Source organism: Haemaphysalis longicornis, unplaced genomic scaffold, assembly GCF_048455015.1.
Source record: "Haemaphysalis longicornis isolate Haplotype H1 unplaced genomic scaffold, Haemaphysalis longicornis Haplotype H1 scaffold_5, whole genome shotgun sequence".
Lineage (NCBI taxonomy): Eukaryota > Metazoa > Arthropoda > Arachnida > Ixodida > Ixodidae > Haemaphysalis > Haemaphysalis longicornis.
In genome coordinates, this window is record NW_027526385.1 from 148031753 (window position 1) to 148055519 (window position 23767).

Sequence of the window (23767 nt, forward strand, 5' to 3'; positions counted from 1 at the left end):
TGAAAAAAAAAACGCATCATCACGCCATTACCGTTCAATAAATTTTATTTATTTATTTATTTATTTATTTATTTATTTATTATTTATTTATTTATTTATTTATTTATTTATTTATTTATTTATTTATTTATTTATTTATTTATTTATTATTTATTTATTTATTTATTTATTTATTTATTTATTTATTTATTTATTTATTTATTTATTATACGGTGATCTTTGTTGAAGATGTTAGCAGGGTGGGAGAAACTTTATTCACATGAGTAATTTTCGTGGCAAAACACACTAAACATACACAAAATATACACAAAACAGAAAAAGATGCATCATGTGAGCAGGTGCGACTCGAAGCAGATAGTGATTCTTCGGTTACTGCATTGTTAGTGATGTTGTTCCAATCAACCATGGGCCTTGTGACATATGAGTATTTGAAGCAGTTGCTGCGTGGATTGAGCGGTGTGACTGTTAGTGCGTGTCAGCGTATTTTATCGTAATCAGTTGAAAAGTAGAAGATGTTGGAGGTGTCAATAGCATACTGACCAGTAACTGTTTGATAGAAAATTTAAGACATAGGATTCTATTCCATTCGGATACTGTGGGCATGTTGCTCTTATGGAGAAGTGCAGTTATCGATGCGCGCTCGTAGGAATGGTATATGAACCTCACCGCTTTCTTTCGAATGTTTTCTAGTTTTTTAACAGTTTTTAGTTTTTGAGTGTCTGGATACCAAATAATTAACACATACTCTAACATGGGAAAAATAATACCTTTGTCAACTATCTCTACAATAAATGGCGGAGGAAACCATCAGTGGCGTAGTGCGAAGGAGACTGATAGGGGCCATTTCAAAGCGTCAAGGAGGAAATTGATTGTGAAGCAAGACCTCCCAAGCTGTAAGAGGACGGAGCCCTTGGAAAACGCGTGGGGAAGCAAAGGGCATTGCGTTCAAGTGGACATGAGTGCTTTCGCATTCAGAAGGCAGAGTACTAAAGAATACTATTTGTGCGCAGGTGCTCTCGTACTTTAAAGGGGCAGAAAACCTTTTTTTTTTAATTTTTTCTAAACTTTTTCTTTATTTCTTTGAGAACCATTCTTTGATTCACCAAATAAAGCTTCTTCGCATAGACCGCCAATCTGCACGAGACATGACGACGGGGCTTGACGGCGTCGTTGTTGGTATTGGAGCACACGTGGTGGTGACGTTAGGTCTTTCGGGAAGCTCCAGTACAATGACCCGACCCTCCTGTGGGGTCTTCACTGGCGACATCTTGCGAAAATAGTCCACGAAAACGTCAACACCGCTAATACCTGAAAAAAAAAAACATTTTAAATTTCGAAGCAACAGGCGACTATTCGTGATGTTTTACTTATGCAATGCAGATTCTTTCCTTTTTCTAAGCAGAAAAATGAACAAACACAATCCTCAAGGAAAAATAACAACCACGGATTTCATTGAGGGTAAATTCCACTAAAGATATCCGCATTTGTAAATAAATCCCACTGCCTGCACACAGTTTTAGTTTCTATGTTCAGTCTACGTTCTAAAGAGAGTATGACCGGAACGTTTAAAATGTTAACTAGTTGTGTCACAGTGAAAAGAACACTGAAGTGAATTTGCCAAACAACTGCTTGTGTGCACATTGTACATGCGGGCTCAAATAAATATACATTTCATTGTTTATCCCCCCGCTGAGCAAGTATATCTAATTTATAAAGCCTGAGAGAAGAAAGCTAACATGTGCTGACTGCACTGGCCGCAAAAACTGTAGCGGTGACACGCAATACCCCAAACTCGTCGTTACAACGTCAAACCTTGTGAGGTTCACGTTTAAGTACTTGCGTTAATGTAAATTTTATATTTGTATTGGAAATCCAGTCGTGCTATCGACAACAAGCATAGGGAACATTGTAGCTCTTGCAGTTTATTATATAAGCTCGAACCTGTTTCGGTTCTTGTTCCGTGCAATAGCATACTTGACATCGCACGTTACCGTTTTAATTGCAATACCAATCTTATGGCAGAAAATCCTACATATTTACATCTGGGTTGTAGTACAGCAGAAGGTCCCACGGCCGAAGCCATGCGCGGGACCTCCATTGAAGATACACAAAATAAACGATTCGAGCACCGTTGTAAAAAGCTTCATTGAAAAAAAAAACGCAAAAAAGAATTCTCAATATCGAGGCATCGCCTCTTGTACTTTTCCTGTGCCAAATGCATGCGTACCGAGCGGTCAACCAAGCCCTTTTCTGTTACTGCTGCCACTCTCCCCCAATATCTAGTCTTCCCAGAGCTTTAGTCACATTAGCGGTTACTCTTGTGGTGACGCCTAGTGAAAAGCTAACGCACTCCACTGCAGCGCCTAGTTTCCTATTGCTAGCGAGAGCGCCCACACTGCGGCGAATCCGAGCATCTGTTGTCTTGACAAGCAGCCAGGCACAAGTCGCTCTATAATGCCGGACGGTCGAAGTATGCCTCTCCATTTACGGTCTCCGTGAAGAGCTGCCTCCAAGCCGGCGGCTGATTGCGGAATCCATGCTCCATCACTCCCATTGTGAAGCGAGCGATGTGTTAGGCAATGAAAAGACACATAAGGCGAAGTTTCAAGAACTGGGTTACCGCGCATCTGTCATTCTTTTGGCTGTGCAATGGATCAGATTAACCTGCCAACACATTTGAGTATCCTGCCATTCAGTAGGTGCAGCTTAGGCGTTGGCTAAACGACCTCCTTGTCATCGAAGACCTTAGATTGTGAGGTGTATTGCCCCTTACTTTAGGACGTGCCTGGTGCGTCCCTGTGTAGAAAGAGGTTCATTTATGCAGGACGACAGTCAATTGGTTCTACACTGCGTCTGGAAGCTGCTGTTTCTTACGTCCACACCACACCAACGAGAATTCGCCGTTGCATCAGTGTTCGTCGACGCGCAGTGTGCTAACTCACTAGTGTAGCAATGACGGTTGCACCGGAAAATGGTGAATGTGATATAGACAACATTACCTAAATAACAATAAAAATAATAACAAGTACATGATCCCGCCCAGGATTCAAACGCACTCAATTCGTCGCACTTGTGCTATGGGACTTTCTTATGGGACTTACATTTCTATGGCACTTGCGTCAACACCACACCAACAAGAACTCGCCGGTTCTTCAGTGTCGGTAGACGCGCACTCTGGTAACTCAGTATTGTAGCAATGGCGGTTGTACCACAAAATGGTGAATGTGCTATAGACAACAATACCTAAATACCAATAAAAATAGTAAAAATACAAGATCCCACCCGGCATTCAAACCTGCTCCATGCGTCGCACTGCGGCTAGTGTGTTAGGCCATTTTTTTAAAACTCCATTCTAGCTGCGGAGAAAAAAGCCCGCATATATATCTAATGAATAATCGCTCATGCACAGGCTGTTTGTTTGTTGAGTTACAGAATTCTGAGCAGCTCACATGAGTGTTTATTACATAACGCTTAAACTTCCCAGAAGCCCCCACTTGTACTTTATCACTAGCAAACGAGTTCCTTAGGCAGGAAAAGCGATCGCAAATGTGTGCTCGTGCCGCTGACTACTGTGCTAGTTCACCGTGAGAAAAGGTGCTTCCCGTAACTCGGTTTTGAGCTTTACAATATAGGTTCCGTTGATTTTATTCTTTGTTACCTCGACTAACTTCACTGTTTCTCCTCCTGCCTTTTGTTGTTTGTTGGTCATCGATGTTCTACAAGCGCACCTTGCAACTCCAGTGAAGCGAAGTCAGGAAGCGTCTCAACGTTCATACGCGCTTTGTATTGCCTCTAATGTCGAGTTATTTTGACTTCATCGAATTTAGAAAGGTCAATAGTTCTGCAAACTTAGAAAGTGAAACCACATTCTTCAGGGGGCAAATCTTCTGGCGGGTCCGATTTCATTCGCGATCGACTTCTCAAGACCATTGGCCGGTTCGGGGAAGCGTGCTGTACGCACAGTCAAGCCAATCTTAGTGAGTAAGCCTCAAGGAAAATGCGACAGGAAATTGACAATGAGGAGGCAGAAAGGAGAACCTCATTTCCGAATTAATTTTTCTAAAGAATAAATTCACGTCAACGCATCTACAGTGGTCGAAGGAAGGCCTGGGGACTCCAGACTTTATTTTTAAACTACTTCAGTGTTTCTTTTAAAATTCCAGCATAAGCTACTTCCTGCTTGTCTGAAATTTTTCTGTTTTTTCTACAATCAAGATCCTAAAGGTAAATGAATTTTATTTATAGTGCCACAAATACACCGAACTCATATTCCCTACCAATATGATTAGATATTTAATTCTGAAAATACCCTTTGGAACGAAGAAAAAAGTGAGGCAGAGGTCCAAGCGAGCTTCGCCAAGTTTCCGTGCATTACCTGCCAATTTTTGCTAAAATGAAGAGCTACTAAGCGTACAATAAATGTGCCTCTAAACTCCTCATAGGTTGTTAACCGGAAAAGCTGCAATTACGGCCGGTGTTTTCCTGTGTGTTATGTTATTCTCTACGCTTCATTAAAGTCTTTCCCGTTAAAGGTTGCATGTTTCGGGGTATTTTCTTTCGCTCACGTTTGTACTCGCGGTGTCGCTCATATTAGGCTGCCCTCATCATTGAAGCATGTATACGCATGTCCAACCCATGTCGAAGTGCAGTGCGGTCGCTTTGCTTGTAATCACCATGTTGACAATGTTCCACACGCACTTGATCCAGCCCCTGCCCGCTGTTCTTGCTCGAACTGTGCTGCACACAGTAGCTCGCCACGCCCGCCTCTCGCGCGACAGAGATATACAAGCCACACACTGACTGCTTGCTTCTAACTACTCTCGAACCTCGTTTTTTCACGCAAGCTTATCTGGTTGTGCCGGAAGAGCTTTCTGCGTTCACAGGACCACTAGCTTTTCCTGTCGCGTAGCCATATAATGCGTCGCTATAGTAGAGATTCTATTATGAAGTAACCTCTTTGCGAAGTAATATTGTGGATGTCCGGGCGAGAAAAGTGAGTAGTTTACATATATCGGCCAATAAAAGGCAAATAAAGCTGCCATAAGATACACTCAGGTAAATCGCTGCTATAAATTTCCTAAATTTCATAATCTTTACTTGTATTGGTTTATTAATTTGGGCGTCATGCCACTTATCAAGACTACTTACCCTAATTTTACTTTATTATGTAGTGTAAACAATCCCGGTTTGTACGAGACGATTGTTTCCTAGCATTCCTAATAAGCGTCGACAGCAAACAATGTGGCCGCTTCCGACTTCGATTGGGCTAGATTTGTTATTTGTAGTTCTAAATTATTCGTCGTACTTTATAGGCTACATATTCCATATTCTGCCGGCACTGGGAGATATTTCAGCTGGATCACATAGATTTATGCGCAGGCAGGTGAAGGAATGTATTGATAGAGCACAACATGTGTGCATACTCACCATCTGTTCGCTTCGTGACATTTGCGTCAAATTTGTACCCGTCGCCTCCGTTTGCTATGAAAGCGCTGGTGACTATACTGTACTGCATGCAGTCATCAACATCTTCGTACACTGGTACACTGCAGTTTGCACACAGGATTTTCATCGAGATTACTCGAGAGTTGTTCGGGCGACTATAGTTGTACACAACCCGGATACCTGCGCAGCAATGCCAGGGAGGCAAATGATAAGTGTGAGAAAACATTCGTATTTAACTTGGTATGTTTCGCTTAGTATTGACGGAGTAGCGTCAGAAGATTTTATACGAAAACGAGTGTTATGATGTTGCGGTATTGGTAACACTATTCCCTGATAAGCATTACATTTCTTACTTTCGGATGCATTTAAAGGTACATGCTAGATTGCGAAAAAAAATTGGATGGAGCGAAATCGTATGTTGTCACAAATTTGGCGATAGTCATGTAACTTGTCGGTCACGCTTTTTTAATAAAATATTTATGACCTTCAACAATGAACATCCCGGTTTGCTACTACAGCCCTGTGAGGAATAGGTATCAGTGGTCTTGCTGCAATTGCCACTGTAGGAGAACTCCACGCTTTCAGCACGATCTACTAGCGAAAGAAACTTAAAGCAAAGCCCTCGAACGAGCCATTCTTCGAAGATTTTTATATTGTTTTTGTGGGTGTAATAACGTATGCATGATATTTATGGTTTCTTAATGGTTAACTACAGCTTGCGTTATCTTCAGCATGTGTCGTAGCTTCAAGATTATCAACATAGTCTGAAACTGATAATATTGAAAGTGTCCCAACAAATCCTTTTTTCCCAAATTTGTTTGGGAGCAATATGGCCTGAACTTTACTTTATAGAATTGGTTAAACGGTTCAAAATTGTTATATGAAACGATATCTTTGTTGCGGTACGGATCATGTACTCTGCTGCTCTATTACATTTTCTATAAAGTGAGGACTATTGTACTGTGAATATATGCACGCATAATATCGCTAATTCTGTATTTTGTGTAGCTGCGCAATTTCCTGCCATCAAGAGTACTGCATACTTGCACGCTGTTTTTATCAAACGACCCCCGGAGCTCTCCAAACACTCGGCAAAGTTAGTATCACAGAGTTTAGGTATTTACCCTGGCGCTGTTTTCCTGCTAATAAAGTCAAAAGAAAATACATACCCGCTACTTGGAGAAACTTCCCGTTTAAGTCAGGATACCACGTAAAGTTGTCAATGCCGTATTCAAACATTTTTCTCAGTTGGTAACCGGTCATATTCATGATGACAAGGTCGCTGTCGTATGGCATAGCACCTAGCAAGTCGCCAAGTGTAACATTTTCTGCAACACAAGAAAAAGGGTTTCAGGGATTAAAGCGATCAGTTAGAAATTTTTGCGCTGCCGCTGGTGCGTTCCTCCGTATGTAGCGTTACATAAACCAAATAATTATTTTGGTCAGAAAGCTATGAACACTATCCTTGTTAACTACACGCTCCTTAGCTAAGAAAATGGTTCGAGGTGACAAAATATATTCAAGCATGACAAGTACACATCTGCCGCGGCAAGGCGCGCTTTTGTGTTATTAGCGGACAACTGGTCAGCCTTACACAGCCTACAAAGAGAAACAAGATTGAAGAACGAGACAATCGAAGGGTTAAAAACCAAGCCAGACATTGCAGGCAAAAGTGCATACAACAACGTAATGTTGGGGAACGGAGACTGGGGTTTATGAAAAAGGAGGGTAGAGGCCGTACTATGCATAAATGACGTTAGAGAATTTATAAGGAATAAAAAAAAACACACATAATGTGTGAAAGCCAATTCCCGCTTTTTGTGCGAAGCATTCGCCCACTCGTGCCAACCGAAAACACCAAAGACGCCCAAGCACTTATTACAAAAGCACTTGCATAGAACTGAACGCGCCTGCGTGCTGGTTTCGTTAGCCGCTGAAAGTAATGCTGTGTGCTGCGCCGCTTTGTAAAATAAGCGAGGTGCGTACTTACAGGATGTTCCGCTGCCAAGCAATGCCGAACATTGAATAATTGTAAGGTTTAACACGCCGACGCTACGCAGGCGGGAGACGCGCAGATGTAGAAAGCTCCGGATTAATTTGACCACCTTGTGCTGTTTAACGTGCGCCGAATTCTGGAACACTCGGTTGGCTTCGCTTCTCGCCTCCATCAGAGAATTAGCAGTGGCTTAGCTCGGCTACGTCAGGGTATACGTAGCGTGAGCTAAGGTTAGCTGGTTATTATTACACTCTAAGAAATCGGGGGGACAGTTGAAGAGTCCAACAGTCATTGTACTCTTGCAAGCGTTGGTGGACTCCCCTCGAAAGCTGCGGGGAGTTTGATGCAATGCTCGCTCCCCATGAGGAGGAGAGCAAAACTGACCGCGCACTCTTCTCGTGCGCGGCGGAGTGCAGCCCCAGTTCTGCTCCCGCACCAGTGAAGAGTAAACCTGCGCATCGTCTCCCATCTCCAGTACGAAGAGTAGAATTGCAATTTCATTCTTGTCCAGTGCGGGAGTAAGCATGGAGATGCACTCCTGCCATCTGCGCACACCAACTCATCAGCGATGTTTTATTTGCATACGAATATATTATATAAAGCGGTTGTGTAAAAAGCGCCCGATTACTTCTGTCGCGCATTCTAAACGTGCAAGAATATAAATTCGTGTAACGATTGCTCGCAGCGTTCAGTGGCGGCAGGCGGCAAACCGAAGGAACTAATCTACGGACCGCTGCAGACGGTCGCTTTGAAAGAGTTTGATCTATAGACGTACGATTGTCCCGCGCCTAGTCAAGCTAAAAAAAACGGATTGTAAATCTGAGATCGATTGAGAAAAATGGTGTTGCAAGAAGTGAAATCCGCGTTCTTCTGATAGCTCAAGCTGCAAGCGCAACACGAACCCGACCCAACAACCGTGGCTAGTGTCGCCGAGATAGGCATGTACATACGATAGCTTTTACTAGGTTAAATAAAGGAAATCCGTATACATAACTGGTATTAACAGCAATATCGGGCCTATCTGCAAGATCGGAGTGTGAGGAACAGGCGATATCACAGCGAGGGCATCTCAAATACACCCTCTACGGTGAAAACTATCTCGTCGGCTGACGATCGACGATAAAAGCGTACACACCGATCGGTTGCTGGAACTCAAGCGCCTTTCTTAAGCAAAGAGAAATGATGACCCCCCCCCCCCCCCCCCCCCCCGCGGCGGCGCAGGCGTGGATCACGATACGTAACGCGTCATAGATCCGGGGGATCAGGTAACGCGAACCGCCCGAGCAAGCGTTCTTGAGAAAGGCACGTTCAGCGAGCCACAAAGTGCGCGTGTTCTGCAAAAACCTACACAGGCGGTGAACCCGCCAAGGCCGGACGGGCGACTTACAGGCCGGGCCAGACCGTGATGTCAATGCGCTACGAACGAAGTGGGCTTTCAAGCAGACGCTTCGTGCAACATGGGAAGTTGGACCTGCCCTTATCGTCATACTTGCTTCGACACAGTATACGACGTGTGTTGGCTAACAGCTGGCCGCTTGTGCGTCAGCGCGACATCATGCACACGCGAGCAAGTTGTATATTCGTTCATTCATTCGTGCGCGCGTGCGTGCGTGCGTGGTACTAGTTTTTCTTTCGGACGAACATCACAGCGGGGACCGCGCTGAGGCCGATTTCGGAACTATGCGCATTGTGTAGCGATGCGCGCTCTATGGCCGGACTGTATCCGCGGCCGTCGCAGGCTTCGCGCCGTGAGCTTGGGATCTTTCGCAGCTATTACGACCTTGGATTTATCTACCGGACGAAGAAACGCTGGCGGGAAGTAGAGGTAAGCCATTAGTTAACCTCGTATTCTTGTCTTGTGTATTTAACGAAGCAGAGTTACTCTCGGGTACTTCGGTCCGCGGAAGCGGTTAGTCCTAACGTTTTCGTGACTGATTTTGACCGTTGGTTAGGTTTGAAGGGCGGCTTTTGTACCCGTGTGCAAACAGCGTCTATTCTTGCACCGTTTCAATCTCGTTGATTCGTGAAGTGTTGGTATCCTTGCGGAATGTTTTCGCAGGTAGGAAGCATGGTCGCGCGAGTAGTCGCGGCGCTACGCTGCACTCTTAGCTCGGCGGCTAGGGTTAGAGTGGCGGCTGTACAGTAGCTGTGGCTACCTGCGCGGCTCCAAAGAATTGCGTACAATAGGCTGAGTGATAGGAGCGCGTCTAGCGCGTGGTAGTCACTAAATTACAATAATTTTAGTGACCGCCGCGCTTACAGCAGCAGACTGAAATGCTGTTCAGACAAGTTTTTTTACGTTTTGCTTGAGGGCAGGATGGACGGAAATGTGACTTTTCGGGGCGTACTCACCGCACTGTTAAGGGGTAATTACATGCGTCTAAGGCGATGAGCGACGCGAGAAACCTCACTCAGTGTGTACGGCAAACAGGAATTGTGTGCGACACAGACAAGCGAAATTTTTTTACACAGGCCGGTGACGGCGGGGACAGCGGCAGGCGACGGGCCGTCGCCGTCGCTGGTTTATTCCCGGACAGAAGCAGCCCACAAGCGAGCGGCAGCAACGACGTCGAAGGGCATTGGCAGCAATGCATTACTTTTTTTCGTTTGTCGCTGTCGCCCACACTGTTTGTTTTACCCATTACATTACTTTTTTCGCGTCGGTTGGTCCCTATTGGTTCTCATCAAATGTTGCGATCTGCAGCGTGCATGCAACGAAGCGTACTCGAGAATGAAGAAAACAGTAGCTATATGACCCATTAGCAACTTTTCCACGCTAGTCTTGTGAACGTATAATTGGCCCTACGTTGCAGTCGGCTGAGGACAAAATCCAATGCAAATTATTCAGGGATTGTAACCTTACAAAAAGAGTTATGTTTCCTTAAATTTTGTGCAATGTTTTTATACCGGGAACGATAGCGGGGTAAACAGTTGAAGCTACGGACACGTAAGCGCTAATGGGTTTGGGGCGCAGTGCGTAGGCAGACAGCTGTAGGGCGCGCTGTCTAACATGACATTCGCCAAGTCGTACAATGAGCGTGGTGGCATCCAAGGTCACCACATCCGCATCTAGACTGGTTACTGCGCCAAGCAGTATGGCATTCCAATACGGGTTCAGTGCGTGCTCTCGGCGCAAAAACTAATCACCCAATAAACTTCATTTAACGTTGTCAAACTCGTTAATATTTTTTTCATTGTAGAACTTACCTTTGCTGTCCCCCTCTTTCTGTCTATGTAGGAACCGCGGGAAGACGCTACTTGCCCGCAGATTTTTTTTTTTTTGAGAGAGGGAGAGATCCCCGAGGCGTCAGCAGCAACGGCCGTCGCATTCAAGACACTTCTCCTCACACCCTTGGACATCGTGGATGGGTTCCCATTGCTGCTGTCTGTGTTTTGGCCATTCATTGTGTAATACCCTTCAAAGGCGAAGCGCACCTTCTTGCTTCTGTAGACGTTACTTTGGCTCAAGCGCGGTGCCCTGGTCGGTACTGTTCTGGAGGCCGCCACCAACATTATGAAGCAATCAGCTCGAACGTGTTTGTTTTTAATACCAAGTTATGCCTTTTTAAATCTTACTATCGCATCCTCATTTGAGAACCACCTGTCTAAAAAACCCAGTGGGAATGTTTCCTGCGGTTTCCTATTGTACCACCAAAATATATCTGTTGCAAAGTTGCCGTGTCAATGGCTTTGTATCTTTGTGTTGATTGCACCTTGTAATGCGTTAATAGTAATCCACGCTGAATTGTTTGTCCCAGATTTTTCTTTCGCAAAATTTATTTGTAAATACTTTTTATGTGTGTTAAATAAGAGCTGGCTTTTTCAGTCCATGTGAAGCACTCACTGATGTACTAAGGCCATTTTGTTTTATGTTAATACTGTTAACTATTCTCCCAGTGCTGTATTTTTACTGACGCTTTTCGTGCTAATGCCAGTACCTTTTTATTTGTGGATGTTAATGTCATTTTTATCGTCATAATTTAATTTTGTATTTCAGTGTTTTCAATTGCTTTGCTGCATTTTTATTTGTGATTTTTTTTCTTGGATGTATCCTAAATAGGCGCTACGTCACCTGTGTGCATGTGGAGTAGGAACCGTTTTTATGCCGTAATATTTTAATTCCCAATAAATTGCATTTTGTGTTAAATTGCAGAATGAACCGATTGTTGTGGTATTTTGAAAAATAAAGTCTGAGCTTGTTTTTTCTTCTTTTCCATGTTTCAAAATAGCTTGTCCTGTTTTGTTTGCTTGTAACTTCCTATAGTACCATCGTGGGAAAGGGGGGGGGGGGTCTAGTAGCAGGCGGAGCGAAAGCACGCTGCCTCGCGGGGAATAGCAGAACGCTCTTGAGGCGTAACGAGATGCTTTCCAAGAGAGAGTAGTGGTACCCGTCTGCAGTATCCGGGAACGCCGCCAATAGAGCTTATTCACGCCTAAAGGGAGTGACGGAACGCTGCCTTGGAGATGGTATTGCAATTCCCACACAGGGTTCAAGTACTCCGCTTCGAAAGCAGCAAGTAAATCCCACGGGGAGTGCTTCGCCTCCCGTTCGGTCGCCACGCGCTACTCCTCGGAAGAGTCGCCCAATGCTTCCAAAGGGAGTTAAATATGGGACAAAAGTTTTTACTCCTAGACAGAGTGCCCAGCACTCCTCGAGTTCTTAGAGTGTAGGTTTCCTGGTTGTCTAGGATTAGCTGATTATGATTACTGCTGCTAAAACGATTTCCAATCCAATTCAATCATATCCAGTCCAGTCCAGTCCAGTCCACTCCACTCCACTCCAGTCCAGCCCAGCCCAGCCGAGCCCAGCCCAGTTCCGTCCAATCCAATCCAATCCAATCCAATCCAATTCAACCCAGTCCAGTCCAGTCCAGTCCGGTCCGGTCCAGTCCAGTCCAGTCACTGCTCCTCGCGCATGCGCAGGATGGCTCTCCAGGACCCACGCTGGTCGGATGGATCCTGTCCTCCTGAACAGCTGGTCGGATGGATCCTGTCCTCCTGTCGCTAGTGAAGGGCGCCTGACACGCCAGATTTCACTCCGCGCTTTAACTCTGTGGGTCGAGGGTGGTCGCATTGGCAAGAAGACATGGGAAAGGTGGCACGGAAGCATGTGCAGGAGGGTACATGTTGCTGCGTTCGTTCTCTGTGCTGCAAAGTAACTGAAAGAGACGGTGTGCTGCAAACTAAGTCAAAGAGCCGGCAGTCACAAGCAAATGCAATGACCTACAGTGATAGCTTCGCAAAAAGCAGTTTCATTCCTTATACTTGTGTCACCTAAGTCATACCGAGAAAAACCGGAACGCGCAAGGCAAGCGAAACTCTCGTTAGCACACTGCCACGTGATGTTTGGTTACTGTCTCAACCAGCTTCAAGAAATGGACGCGGGAGCGCCTTTGGCGGGTGTAACGCAAAACACATTTATCATACGCAATTAAAAAACTACTAACGTTAACCGCACTAGCAACAAACAGCACAAACCGATCATCAATGAAACCCATAACTAAACATAATGACGCACATAATCAATGAAACCTAAAAATCGCGAAAATAAATTTCCTACAACTCAAACCCAAGGCCCCCTATTCCACACGTTGCTAATTAATCATCTCAAGTACTGTCTCTACAATGTCTAGTCGCTACTTGTATCCTACGAACCGTGTATCTGTCTGACTGGCATGCCGCGGTCGGCGGAGCTGGCGTCCCCTCGGCGTTGTGTAGCCGCCGCGCCGTGGTAGCCGTAGTCGTCTTTTGGTGGTGCCGGCGTCGCTGCGCGCTGTGGTTGTGTGGAGAGCCTTGGCACCGCGCGTTCCGAGCGGTTCCTCAATGGCTACCCCTATGGTAGCCGGTGCCACCGCAGATATCAAGAAATGCCCTGAATGTATTCTTGCGGGGCCATCGGGGCGAAAGTCGACGGGGCGTGGACGCTGGCAAAAGGGGCCCGACTGTCGCTCGGGCCACCGATACGAGTGTTTGTGGTGCAATGTCGATGGGAGGTCGGCCTGCCCCTGCCCAGGCTTGTCAGACGTATTCGGGGGCCTGGCCGCGTCTCCCTGGCTAGTTCCTCGAAGCTTACGTGCTCCTTCCGCCCCCTAGATCTTGCCTCTCTTCCCTTCTTGTGCTGTTCGCTTATATACACTCTGGGCATCATCGCGACGCACTCTGATTGGCTCTCTTGCTTTTTACTTCCATATTTGGTCACAATTTTGTTGTCCTCATCGCGGCGTTCTCTGATTGGCTCCCATTTCACTACTATATTGAGTTATTATGCCGTGGTTCTTCCTCGCGGTACTCGTGGACTGTTCCGTTCTTGGCGCGCAGTTCAAATTTCCCGGCACTGTTCTCTTTTCGGGGGGTTTTGGTGCTTTCCCTCTCAAGGAATTGCCCTTGAAACATGACATACACTTCTGTTGGGCAATTTTGTAGATCTGCTATACAGTTTTGTTCCTTCCAAGTGCTTTAAATCACCACCGAGAACGATAGGAAAGGCTCCTGACACAAGCCACAAATTTGGATATTCCATGCTTTACTTTCCTTCATTAGCAGCGCAGTCGTCTAGTAGAAAACCGTTGTATGTCGTGGAGTGATTCAACACATTGCTTCTCGCTCAAGATGTGGGGAATCCACCTGTGCACGAAAATATTTCTTCCAAGAAAGACCAGTAAGTAGGCTCAGGTAGAGGCGCAGAAACACGACCATTTCTTTGCTGCATCGCACCTAGACTGCAGGAAGAGCAGCGCAACACGAGAAACTATTTGCATATAGACGTCCAATGTTGGTTACCTCTTACTTCCACGCAAAAGCTGCCAGTTCGTTCAAAGCTCAAGATAAGCGTCCTGTATGAAGCCAGTGCCCACTGTTACGTACTTAATGTTTTTCTTTATATACTTAGACAATGTGGGGAGTGTTAAAGAGTGTATAGCTAGTCAGTGCATGGGCGGCTTCACAATACGTGGGCGAGGTGGGGCAGGCCAATGTTTTTTCCTGTACGCTGGGTCAAGTTGGTCACGTCAGTACTGCCGCATTTCAGTAATGCCTCGTGACAACGTCTATTCTTAGCACTAATAACACTTTGTGTCCACGTTAAGTTTACGCTGGGTGCAGCAATTTCATTATTTTTTTGTAACGTATGCCTCATCATCTACCGCAGTGAGGGTTCGTTGTATACGTCCGCAATACTATGAGATGCATAAATATGCTTTCGGTTGAACGGCATTGAAGGTCTATGGCATGAAAGGAAGCCTTGGCACTGCATTGTTTACTCTTTGGCTATTCAAACGTTTTTAACAGCAGAGCTGTTTAGGCCGACCTTTTTCAGTCCGTAGCAGCAAAAAGAACTCAAAGCATTAAAAACAATATGGCCGCAAGGATGCCGGAAATCAAACCTGGGCCCATTGCGTTGTGAAACCAGGAACCTAATCACTGGGCCAACCCACTGTTTCTAGGAGTACGGGGTAAGCGTCGGCGGAGAACAGTAACACGTGCAGCCAATAGGGAAGGAAGAAAACGCTTCCCGAGGTCGGAATTTAACCTGGGTTCCTCATGTTATGAAACTGGCGTTTACCCGATTGAACTACCGTCGTATTCCGGGCGCACATCATTTCCTTTCGGATCATAGCACGGTTGTTGCCTGTGGACTTAGCGGCGGGTACAAGCACGCGCTAACGCTGTCCACTTTGGGAGAGATGTAAGAGCATTCGAACGAAACGAGCCCGGGCTGCCAGTCATGGAGAACTTCCATCGGCAATTTGGGAAATAAATGTGAGGTGCAACAGCTAGGTCCCCGAAGAAGGGAGAGCTGTCGCCAGCTCCGCTGTTTCTCCAGCCTTGCACCACTAGGGCAAGCTGTGGTAGTTTTTAACAGCGGAGCTGTTGTACAAGCCGTAAGTTCGGTGTTGCTGGAAAACAAAATACTAAGAAAATGCCGAGAGCTTGTGAACGCGTGCCTCGCGTTGACCACCGACTCCCCGGCTAGCACAGTGGCATTAGAAAAAAAATACTCCAGCGCTCTTGTCAAGCGCTATCGCGCATGTAAAAAAACTCCAGGGTCAATGCTAAAGATAGAAAGACATGTTGCTTTGCGGAGGTCACCGCAGGTGCCGCATTCTCCTGAAGCCATTATGGATAATTGGAGACATGGCTACGAGTGCGCCGATGCTTCCCGAGACGACTTCCATATACCGCACCCACTGCCTCGAGTAGATGACGAAGAGCTGGTGGAGTCTTCACTGTTGAGGCGGAATTTGCATCCACCACTTGCCATGAAGTAGGCGATGACCTCTTCGATGCATATGCGACGATTACTAGCACCATACCTATGCAAATAAACAATGACATTGAAACGTAACTACGTGTCCGGAAATGCTCACTTACAACATCTTCGCCATTCAACATTGGTGCGTGAGTGCATGCTTCCCTGAATTTTTTTGACGCGTTATGTTTGTCAATAAACAGAGACAAAATAAGTAGTAAACTGACTGATCCCTTCCACACTGGGAGGTGCCGCAATTGGTGTGTTAGCGCTTCCAATACGTCAACAGAGAAAACGCGCTCCTGATTGAGCCTCACGCGGCGCCTCATGTTTTTGCGTTTTGTTTCCTTCCATTTTTAGTACACATCTCATTTCTTTGTTACATCCGCTCGTGACGGTGGTTTTCCCAGTTGTAAGTGGTTGAATGGCTTACTATTGGCCGAGGCTACAGAGATCACTGCATTCTGGAACTGTATATTTGTATATTTCTCCAATAAAAGTACAGTTGCCAGTTAGCGCCGTATAGTCGACTTGTTTCTTCGTCCCTACTGTTTGAGCGCTTTTAGACGAAGCTTCTATGGCTGTGTTTAAGGATTTGTTGGCGAACGCGGGCACAGAGGAATGCAATGTGGGAAAGCGTGTTTAGGAAATCGATTTTATTACCAAAGAAAACGCATATTGCAGATGGCGTCGGAACTCGAACTCTCGTCTAAAAAGTGAAAGTGAGAGAGCCACCCACAAAAAGAAACGTATATCGCTAAACGAAACACACATCCCTACTCCCATTGGACCTATTTTAACTGTCGATATATGAAGTAGTGCGTGACGTCGTGTGGCATTCTTAGGGCACCAAGCGCGAGCATGTAATGTGCCTTGCTTTGGGATGACCGCCGTCAACACTCAAGAGGAATAAGAATTTCCTGTTACTTTTCAAATAGATTTTGTGTCACATCCATATCGGGTGCAACCAGGGTATCTTCACTAGTCAACTACTTTCGCAGGGCCTGAATGGCGAGTTACTTTTTACACTCAGAAGAACTCGCACAATGCACCTCGTCAACAAAAACAGCATACAACTGCTGTATAAACACTTTCCTTGTGGGTTAAATATTTTCAATTGTTTTCAGGTAGTAAATATGCCTAAGAATTTTAGCCATTCAGCAAGTGCAAGTAGTTTCTATGATCCCCTGAATGTCTTGTCCAGGAAACGTCCAGGAAACGTTCCCATATATGTACGTTTTGTCGTTAAAGGACGGTTATGAAAATATGTGCGGTATAAATATCAAAATTGGTGTAGGCCACCCACGTTGGTTACGAGAATGGAATGTAAAAGCATGAAGGCAACGGCCATTGGTGAATTGGCAGTGGCCTTCTGATGGGCGCTGTCATCTGACGAGCCGTTCCCCACGAAGTGGGTATGTGGACTTCGCAGGGGGTTAAGGTGGCGCCGCGCCAATCCGGCAGTATCTTACAACGGTCGCTGTCACCGTCGCTCTCCAGATGACTTGCGCGGGTATATTACCAGTACAAAAACTACTAGCATCCAGAGATCCTAAGAGTGTCTCTGCGTTCGTGAACCAAAACTGGGTGCTGTGGTAATTTTTTGGAATAACCTTGGCGCTTGGCACACACAAAATGTAGAAGCCAATTACTGCCAAAAGACGCCTTAAATACTAGCATTCAAAGCATGTAAACCGATGTAAGAGTACGTCGAAAGCTGCATTATTGGGGCGTAGACCGACAGTAATGGTTAACGCCCTTGACTCTGAACACTTGTGACCGGACTTGATTCCGGTCCTCACGACGATTTCTTGCTAGTAATTGTGGGTAGCGGGATTTAAGGTCCATCCTGCGCTCACAAGGAAAAGGTTTTTACCTAATGAAGCACATAATGCTTTCGCACTTATAAATAAGGAACAACCGATTGTTGTGGGGATGGCGGGCTCAGATGTAAATAGCCATGCCTCGGTGTTATTTGCTATGTTATGGGGGATGTTGCCCCTTATACACCAAAGAAGATAGCACTGTCCTTGAAACTGTTAAGTTGGGGTAACCAAGAGATTCTAACGCATGGGTTTGAGCGTGTGCGCCCTTTTCAGAAAATCAGAATATCTACGCACGCAGATATTGAGGCGATTTTTAGAAATGATGCAGTAGGGTTTCACTAGCGTTATTATTACATCTATTTGAGCGGTTTGCCTTTACGATAGGAATATCTTCACCCACCTTTCTAGTTCACCCCCTCCGCTTCCTACCCTATAGCATCCAATAACTCCACCGAACATCCTTTCACTGGTGCGTCAATTTATTGTCACCGCAACTTTGTCCTCCGGTCTTGTTTTCACTCCACTTCACGCATACACGTTTCTAGGTGTACAAGGACCGACAGGGACACACACAGCGCGGGGTGCGTAATTAGGACAATTAAGTGAATCCAATTAAAATATCAATATTTATAAATACATTACATAGCCGGGTAAGAACGCAATCCGCGGATTTATGGGTGCGTGAAACTAAATCTACCCCCATCTAGCGCGCTGCGAGAGTGCGTGGTGCCTCAATGTGCAGCGGAAGCGGAAACGCAGAAGTGTGTACTCGGAGGGCCCTTTTCATTGCATAGAGCTTACGTCGGCAGATGAGAGCACACACTACCGCATGCTCACGCCACCTGTTATGTGATCAGCGTGGAGGGTTAGCTGGCGCTATTTTGATTCGGAAGCTATACATGTCCCATTGAGAGAACAACCATCCGTCAGTAGCGAGTGGAAATACCCGCGTCACTGCCTGGACACCGAAGCACCCCTAAGCTCCGTCACTGCAAAGAATGTTGCAGAAGCTGATGCTTCGCATTGATAAAATCGAAAGAGTAGACAGCGCTGGTAGACAACGCATGGGGAAGTGCAGAGCTCATGAAAGGCGGACAATGCAGCTGTGAATTGCCGTGTCATTCGTCAAAGATATATATATTATTAGGGAAGCTCTGGGCTGTTCTTACCAAGAGGCGCAACAACCAAAAGCTAGGGAGGCCGCTCTTTCCCTCAGTTATATTCTCAACAATATTGACGGAATGATAGGGGTGCAGAGTCAACGTGCCAGCTTCAAAAACAAACAAACAAAAACGACCCGTGGGATTTATTCACAAAATTTGAACGAGCCCTACTTCACAAAACATGAACGAGCCCTAAGCGGCCTTCAATCACACATTACCTTCTGTAGCTAAGTTCATTTGGCATTGCAATTTTACATTCCACCCAATAAGACCTACAGGGGTGTCGGACCTTTTGGTCCAGCGTTTGAAAAACATTCTTCATGTACCGCATAAACCTAATGATATGGCGTAGAACCAAATCGGTAAGCGTCGGTAGAGTGTGCTGGCGCCTCTGAACACTTTCTTCCGTTAATTTAGGCGGGAAGCCTAAAGCTGCTTTTACTACAGTAAGTACTTTGTGCCTATAAATGAGCGGGCATAGTATACTTTCCTCGTTGTGTACATGAAGCGAATGCATTTTAACATACGAAATGTACTCCCAGCAAGTTGAACCACGCAACCTGAGGAATCCGGTGTTCAAACTTGAAGAAAAACTCACACCTAAAGAAACCAAACGATCCTCCGAAGGCAAAGTATTCAATAACTAGTACCGTATTCGTTCGATTTTAAAGGGCCACCTATGCAGGAAAGTGTACTTCAGAAATTTTGAAAAAGGTTACTTCGTATTCAATTGAACTACATTTTTGGAAGCATTCGTGTACACGACAATGCTACCGGCCGCTTTGAAACCAATTTAGACTTTGAGCCCGAATGTAACGGGCACACAAATTTTAAGGCTGCTCTTAGGAGAATAAGGTGCTCGTAAGAATTGTTAAAGCACTTTACCATTTCCTAGCCATCAATGATTACATATTGTCTGTCATAAATTCTCTCTACTCTCTTCCAACCGTGACAACCCTAAGATTACATATGACCGCTAAGATTGCGCACTAGTAAGATATACATCACCTTTCGGCTTAATCGAGTCCCGCGCAATTCCCCCGTTGAGCACGGCACCATTTACCGTGGACCAACTTCCTTTGATAGGGCTTTCCTTGTCGGAATAATAACTGAAAAACGCGTCTGCCATGAGGTTGACCATGTTACATTCTTTGTGCCGGCACACCTTCTCATCAGCCTCCAGCAGTACTTTTGAGGAACCCACTACTGCTTTAACTTCATCATCCACTATCTTTTCGTATGGTTTCAAGGCTTCCAGCATGTCTTGGTCTGTAAAGAAACAAAAACGTTCTCAGGTAGGTGTAACTAAGTAAAATACAAGAGCTAAATTAATTCGTATTTCATCGCGAAAAATTGAGGGTGATTGATAATTACTGCATTTGCAGCGGGGTCGGTCATTAAGCCAATCTCTCTGGAAAAGCCTAGATCAGTCAAGGTTAAACCAATCATCGCGACCGTCTTATTTGTCTGGAAGTTGGAGCATCAGTGTTGGCGAAAGGTTTGCCCCCATATTCCATTGCGGTTGCTTCAAGCTAGGTGCTACCTCTGACATATCTATATACAGGGACTATTTTACCCGGCCACTTGGGGGAGCTATATAAAAGCTTGGATGATCTATTGTAACCAATAAAAACACGGTTTGCTAGACAACCAATGTCCTTGGTTATCAAAAATTTATGTAGGCACATTGCATACAATTAGAACCATTTAAATTGTCCTGTCGCCACCTCTTTTGTTAGTATTTATTTATAAATACGCGCTACGGCATACTCCGAAAATGTATTTATTTGTTTGGGGTATTTGTTTGTTCTCACAGGTAATAAAAAATGACGTTATAAAGAAATGTTCAGTACGAAGTACGAATTTTCAGCACGTCCAGCCAACTTAAGAATCAGGGAAGACAAAATATTTCTGTCTAAAGATAAATATACATAGAAATATTTAGTGGACACGGCTTTCGGGTCACCTTCATGGGGCAGACATGTGTTTTAAGATGAGGTTTCGCTCATGTTTCCTTCAACACACCCACTGTAATGAGGAACAAAAGCGGGCTGTTGTGTGGTCCTATTTACTCGTTCCACTTGTCGCGAACGCGACAGAGAGAGGAGCCGAGACACGTCTGAACGCTATGCCGTGCACCCAAAAACTGGGGCCCCGTTTTATTCCATGCTCGTGGCGTTCGTGGCTGCTTGCGCACTGGCGACACGTGGCCCGCTCTCATTGGTTGTCACTCAGCCCCAGCGCCATCGCAGCTGGAGCGCCGCCACATAGCCCCTCCCCTTGAGACGGAGTCTGGAGGAGGAGTCCGTGTAGAGAGCGGTACAGCAAAACGCACAGCCTTTGCGTTGCGAGGTTCACGGCTGGTGGTGCGAAGGGAAGGGAGACTGGTGGTGTTCAGGGTGGAATGGTGGGTGGTGTAGTGGAACGCAGGCAGGGCAGCTTCGGTGAATGCGGGCTTGAGGCGATCGATGGAAACGACGGTGTCGCGGCCGTTGACGCGAAATGTAAATGTCTTGTCAGAGCGTGAAATGACGAGATGAGGGCCGGTGTATGGCGGTTGAAGTGGCCGGCGGGTACTGCCGACACGTAGTAAAACGTACTGGGTGTCAGAAAGGTTTGGTTGGATAAAAGTGTGCTTGGTGGAACACGACCGTGGTGGTTGGGGACGGATAGAGCTGAAAAACCGTGTTAAATCGTTTACGTAGGACAGTCCAGGAGCGGAAAGGTTGTCTTGCGGCTGGGAAGGAACCAGGAAGTCTTCCGGTAAGCACAAAGACGTGCCATAGACCATTTGAGAGGCGGCACAACCAAGATCTACTTTGATGACAGTGCGTAATCCTAGCAGCACAAGAGGAAGGTGAGCTGTCCGCTGTTCAGGTGATTCGTGAGCCATCAATGAGGCCTTTAGCTGCCAATGAACCCTCTCGACCATGCCGTTGGCTTGAGGATGGTAGGCCGTTGTTTTTAGGCGCGTTATACCGAGTAGGCAAGTCAAACGGTGAAAGAGCGTAGACTCAAACTTGCGGCCACGGTCTGTTATAATCTCCGACGGCACGCCAAAACGGGCGATCCACGTGACATAAGTGTGGAAGCAACAGTCTCAGCCGTTATATCGTCGATTGGAACCGCCTCCGGCCAGCGAGTAAAACAGTCGATCACTGTAAAGATGTAACGGTAGCCCTTAGATGGTGGTAGCGGGCCAACGAGGTCGACGTGAATTGTGGAGAACGTAGAGTCCGGCAAGGGAAAATGGGCCCGAGGTGATGTGGTATGCCGAGAGACCTTGCATTGCTGGCAGGCGAGGCAGGAACGAGCCCATGCGCGTACGTCAGAATTCATACCAGGCCCGACGTATTTCTCGGCAACCAAACGCCGTAAGGCACGAACTCCAGGATAAGAGAGACAGTGAATAGAGTTGAAAGCAATGCGCCTGAGAGAAGCAGGAAGGTACGGTCGTCTGCGGCCTGAAATCGGATCAATGTCGCAAACGATGCTAAGTGCCAAATCAGCGCAGATAATGTCCTGGAGTTGCAGAGAGGAACTGTTTGAAGAACGCAGAGTTCGGAGCTCCTCGTCGTCTCGTTGGGCTTGAGCCAACTCCTGAGTACTGAAACCGGAGCGTGGAATGGCCCAAATACGACTAAGGGCGTCGGCTGGGATGTTGTTTACTCCCTTGACATGCTGAATGTCCGTCGTGAACTCTGCAAGATACGCCAAGTGTCGTGTCTCTCGGGGAGAATATGTAGCCTTCGATGACTTGAAGGCGTTCGTAAGAGGCTTGTGATCGGTGAAGATTTCGAAGCTGCGGCCCTTAAGGAAAAAACGAAAATGCTTAACAGTGAGATACGCAACCAGGAGCTCCCGCCCGAAAGTCCTGTAGCGTTGCTCAGTTGCAGAAAGCTTCTTCGAAAAGAAACCGAGAGAGTTCCAGGTGCCACGGATGTGTTGCTGAAGTACACCTCCAACCGCCCAGTGAAATGCGTCTACCATCAGGCTCGTGGGAGCGTTGTGGCGCGGGTGCACAAGAAGAGTAGCAGATGCCAGGCGCTCCTTGATGGTAGTCAATGCCCGATCGGCAGTTTCAGGCCATTCAAGCTTGCACTCGGTAGACTTAGAAGCTTGAAGGGAAATTTTGAGGGGGTGTACAATGGCCGCCCAGTTTGGGATGAACCGTCGGTAATAATTCACCAGTCCTAGGAAACGGCGCAGTTGGCGTAAGGACTCAGGACGAGGGATGTCGATTATTGCCTTCACTTTGTCTGGCAGCGGGCGAATTCCATTGCGGTCGACGAGGATGTCGCGAACTTGGACGGCGATCTCAATAGGTAGTGACTGTTGGAGATGTTTGAAGCGGTTCTCTTGCGACGTGATGTGGCTCAGTCGGAAACTTGCCTCGGCTTGAAGGAACCACACGTCGGGGTGCTCGGCGCTGAAGGTGGGCAAACGGCAGGCGATGGCGGAGATGCCATGTGAAGAGGCAGCGGAGGACGCAGAATTGCCGCCGGTGTCCCGAGGAGGGTCCATTCTGGCTCCTTGACTCCGCTGCAGCGTCCGGGTCACCAATGTCGCGAACGCGACAGAGAGACGAGCCGAGACACGTCTGAACGCTATGCAGTGCACCCAAAAACTGGGACCCCGTTTCATTCCACGCTCGTGGCATTCGTGGCTGCTTGCGCACCGGAGACGCGTGGCCCACTCTCATTGGTTGTCGCTCAGCCCCAGCGCCATCGCCGCTGGAGCACCGCCACACACTCAACGTTTAACCTGAGGTGTATGCAACTCCTTTGTGCTGCAGAAAATTTTGTCTGACCTACTTTTGAATTATATGTTTTCCGGTATGAATTCAGTGTTACTCTAAACACCACCTGTTGCTGCTCAGCCGCTAGAAGTATACTGCGTTCCGCCGATGTATGTTAGGGAATTCACAAAAAATAGACCAACAAAAGTGCTTTGAGTAATTTTGGAATTTCTAGCCATTTTGTAACATAAAACAATGCGTTCGTTATCTCTTAAGGCTAATTAGTGTCAACTCGTGTTTCAATAAAAATTTCCGGGACCTAAAGCCATAGAAATGGTAGACTTTGGTGGC

General features: G+C 46.3%; 1 protein-coding gene across 1 annotated transcript in view; it reads right to left on the bottom strand.

Annotated features, from left to right (window-relative positions):
• Positions 1-1099: 1099 nt before the first annotated feature.
• LOC144139927 (protein 5NUC-like) overlaps positions 1100-23767 on the bottom strand; it is a 100811-nt gene continuing 78143 nt past the window's right edge. The window contains exons 8-11 of the mRNA XM_077672152.1: positions 19687-19947; positions 6615-6773; positions 5428-5625; positions 1100-1308 (exon numbers count right to left, since the gene is read on the bottom strand). Of these exons, the coding sequence (XP_077528278.1) occupies positions 1100-1308; positions 5428-5625; positions 6615-6773; positions 19687-19947 (827 nt within the window). The remainder of the gene's footprint in view (positions 1309-5427; positions 5626-6614; positions 6774-19686; positions 19948-23767) is intronic.